The sequence below is a fragment of the Aplysia californica genome, unplaced genomic scaffold (assembly GCF_000002075.1).
Source record: "Aplysia californica isolate F4 #8 unplaced genomic scaffold, AplCal3.0 scaffold00990, whole genome shotgun sequence".
Lineage (NCBI taxonomy): Eukaryota > Metazoa > Mollusca > Gastropoda > Aplysiida > Aplysiidae > Aplysia > Aplysia californica.
In genome coordinates, this window is record NW_004798260.1 from 114,462 (window position 1) to 116,697 (window position 2,236).

The 2,236-nt window shown below is 40.9% G+C and overlaps 1 protein-coding gene across 1 annotated transcript in view; it reads left to right on the forward strand.

Annotated features, from left to right (window-relative positions):
• Positions 1–2,112: 2,112 nt before the first annotated feature.
• Positions 2,113–2,236, forward strand: part of LOC101859676 (TAR DNA-binding protein 43) — a 13,614-nt gene continuing 13,490 nt past the window's right edge. Inside the window, exon 1 of the mRNA XM_005111042.3 lies at positions 2,113–2,178. Coding sequence (XP_005111099.1) covers positions 2,113–2,178 — 66 coding nt within the window. The remainder of the gene's footprint in view (positions 2,179–2,236) is intronic.

Here is a 2,236-nt window from a genome sequence, read left to right on the forward strand (position 1 = left end):
GAGAAGAATGAGAGATCAGATTGAAAGTTGGAAGTAAGTCGTTGGGTTTTGCAAGAGTTTGTGGTACCAAGGGTTTTTTCCCATACTTGTTGAGCGTGTTAGGTACCCTGTGGTGATTACATCTCCCCTCCTCGGATGATCAAGTTGATGGAGGGCTGGCTATGTTTTTACCAATGTTCCCCCCCCTCTCCTCATAGACTCGGTGCTGTACCCCCCCCCCTCCCCCCCCCCCCCCCCCTCCTCAAGTTCATTGATTGACAGACTGCTTGCAGCATTTTTATTTACTCGTTGAAACTACTGATGATAATAATGAGATGCGTGCATGAGTTTTGTCCTCTTAACTCTAAAAAGAATCTGGATGACGTGGCGGTTGACCACAGGTTTTTTTTTTTGAGTGATGTTTTTACCTTGAGTAGTTTTGCTCAGCTCGTTGATACATGAGAGGGGATGAAGAGGACGACGAAAAAAAGTTGACAAATAGAGTGAGAGAAGTTCTGATGATGATGATGATAATGGTGATGATGTTGTTCTCTGGAGAGTGTGTTATAATGAGGGAAGATAGTGTCTGGGTCTTGTGCATGCTTTATACTTAAAGACGACTATGATGATGATGACGACGATATAACTCACTGCCTCACACTAGATATATGGGAAACCTCGAGATAATTTGCCTGTCGCTGCAAGGAAGTGTGTAAGCGGGCCTTGGAAGAACAGAGTACCGTTTTATATCGGGGACAACCAGTGACTCTTGTATTTCATGGTGTAAATTCAGCATTTACCTCATAGTTTTTTGTTTTTTTTAACAAAAATTTATCGTTTTGTGGAATGTTATGAGGATGAAGTTATATCTGGATGTACCTGCAGTCAGTTAGATTTTATTTTTGCCCTCCCCCTTCCATAGATTTTTTTCTTCTTCTCTTTAAAAAAAAAAAAAGTAAAAGATAGGTTGTCCATATTCATCTTTTTTTTTTTTTTCGTCTTGAAAATTGATTTTCCATGTAACATTTCTCTCCTCACTTTTGTACAGAAACTGTGCCTTGTTCTATCTCCTGAGATGGGAAAAGTGCACTGGTCTATCAGTTTGGCATCCCAGATTTTGAATGTAGCTAGTATTTTTTTAGTTACCTCCTTTTCTTTATTGTTGAATATATTTTGCTACAAATTTGAATTTTAAAACGTTTGGGTTTTTTGTTTGTTCGGTGATGTATTTAAAAACACTGTTTTTTGTCTTGATTTTTCTTTTGTTTTTGTTCTTTGACTCTGCTATTGCAATATGAATCTTGAATGTATTGCTCTTGTTTTAATGTGAAGTTCCCATGTGTATTGGTGTATTCTGATTCTATGGTATCAGTGATGTTTGTGTGGAAAATAATGAACATTATGATATAGTCTATACCAAGGAAGCGATAAAACTGTGTGTATATATAGTGATGTCAGTGTAGGTCTCTCAGTGTCTCTCTGTCCTGTCTGCGAGTCTATTCCTGGTTGGTTTCTTCTTTGAAATTAAAAAAAAGAATAAAAAAAAAAAAGAAATATTTCAACAACTGATTGAGACTTTGCGATAAGTACAAGTGATGGAGATGTTTGTGGATTGTGTCGCCTGAAAGGGGAGAGACACTGGAATGTGTGTGCTGGATGACTTGGATAGACACAGCTCTTTGTACAAAGGAGGAGGTGTACTCTAAAAGTGAAAAAAGACTTGGGGGGGGGGGGGAGAAGATGACCTGTTTTTGCAGAAAGATCTAGCTTGAATGAAGAGATCCTACTGTTTTGGGGTTTGGTTTAGAATGCGGTTTTGACTCGGCAGTATTCGGAACAATGTTTGAAGGGGAAAAGATCGTTTGAGGCGATGTCAGCTTTGGAATGAAATGAGATGTTGCCGCGGCAACGTTGTCTAGTGGTGAAGCGTCAGCATGGTGGAAATGAAGAGAGAGTCTAGAGAGAGACTAGAGAGAGTCTGTTCCAAATTTCTTCAGCCTTGAGACTAGGAGACTAGTTCTCTGTGAGGTCGGAGTGGAGTTGGGAAATTGCCCACATTGGGTTTAGTATTGTGTGCGAGCTCGTCTGGCTATCCTTGACCTATGACCCCATGCCCCCCCCCGCCGCCGTGTGATGATCCAGAGAGTGGAGAGTATTGCTAGTAGTGGTGACCGTGTAGTGGTGAACTCTGTGCTAGTGGTGACCGTGTAGTGGTGGACTCTGTGCTAGTGGTGACCGTGTAGTGGTGAACTCTGTG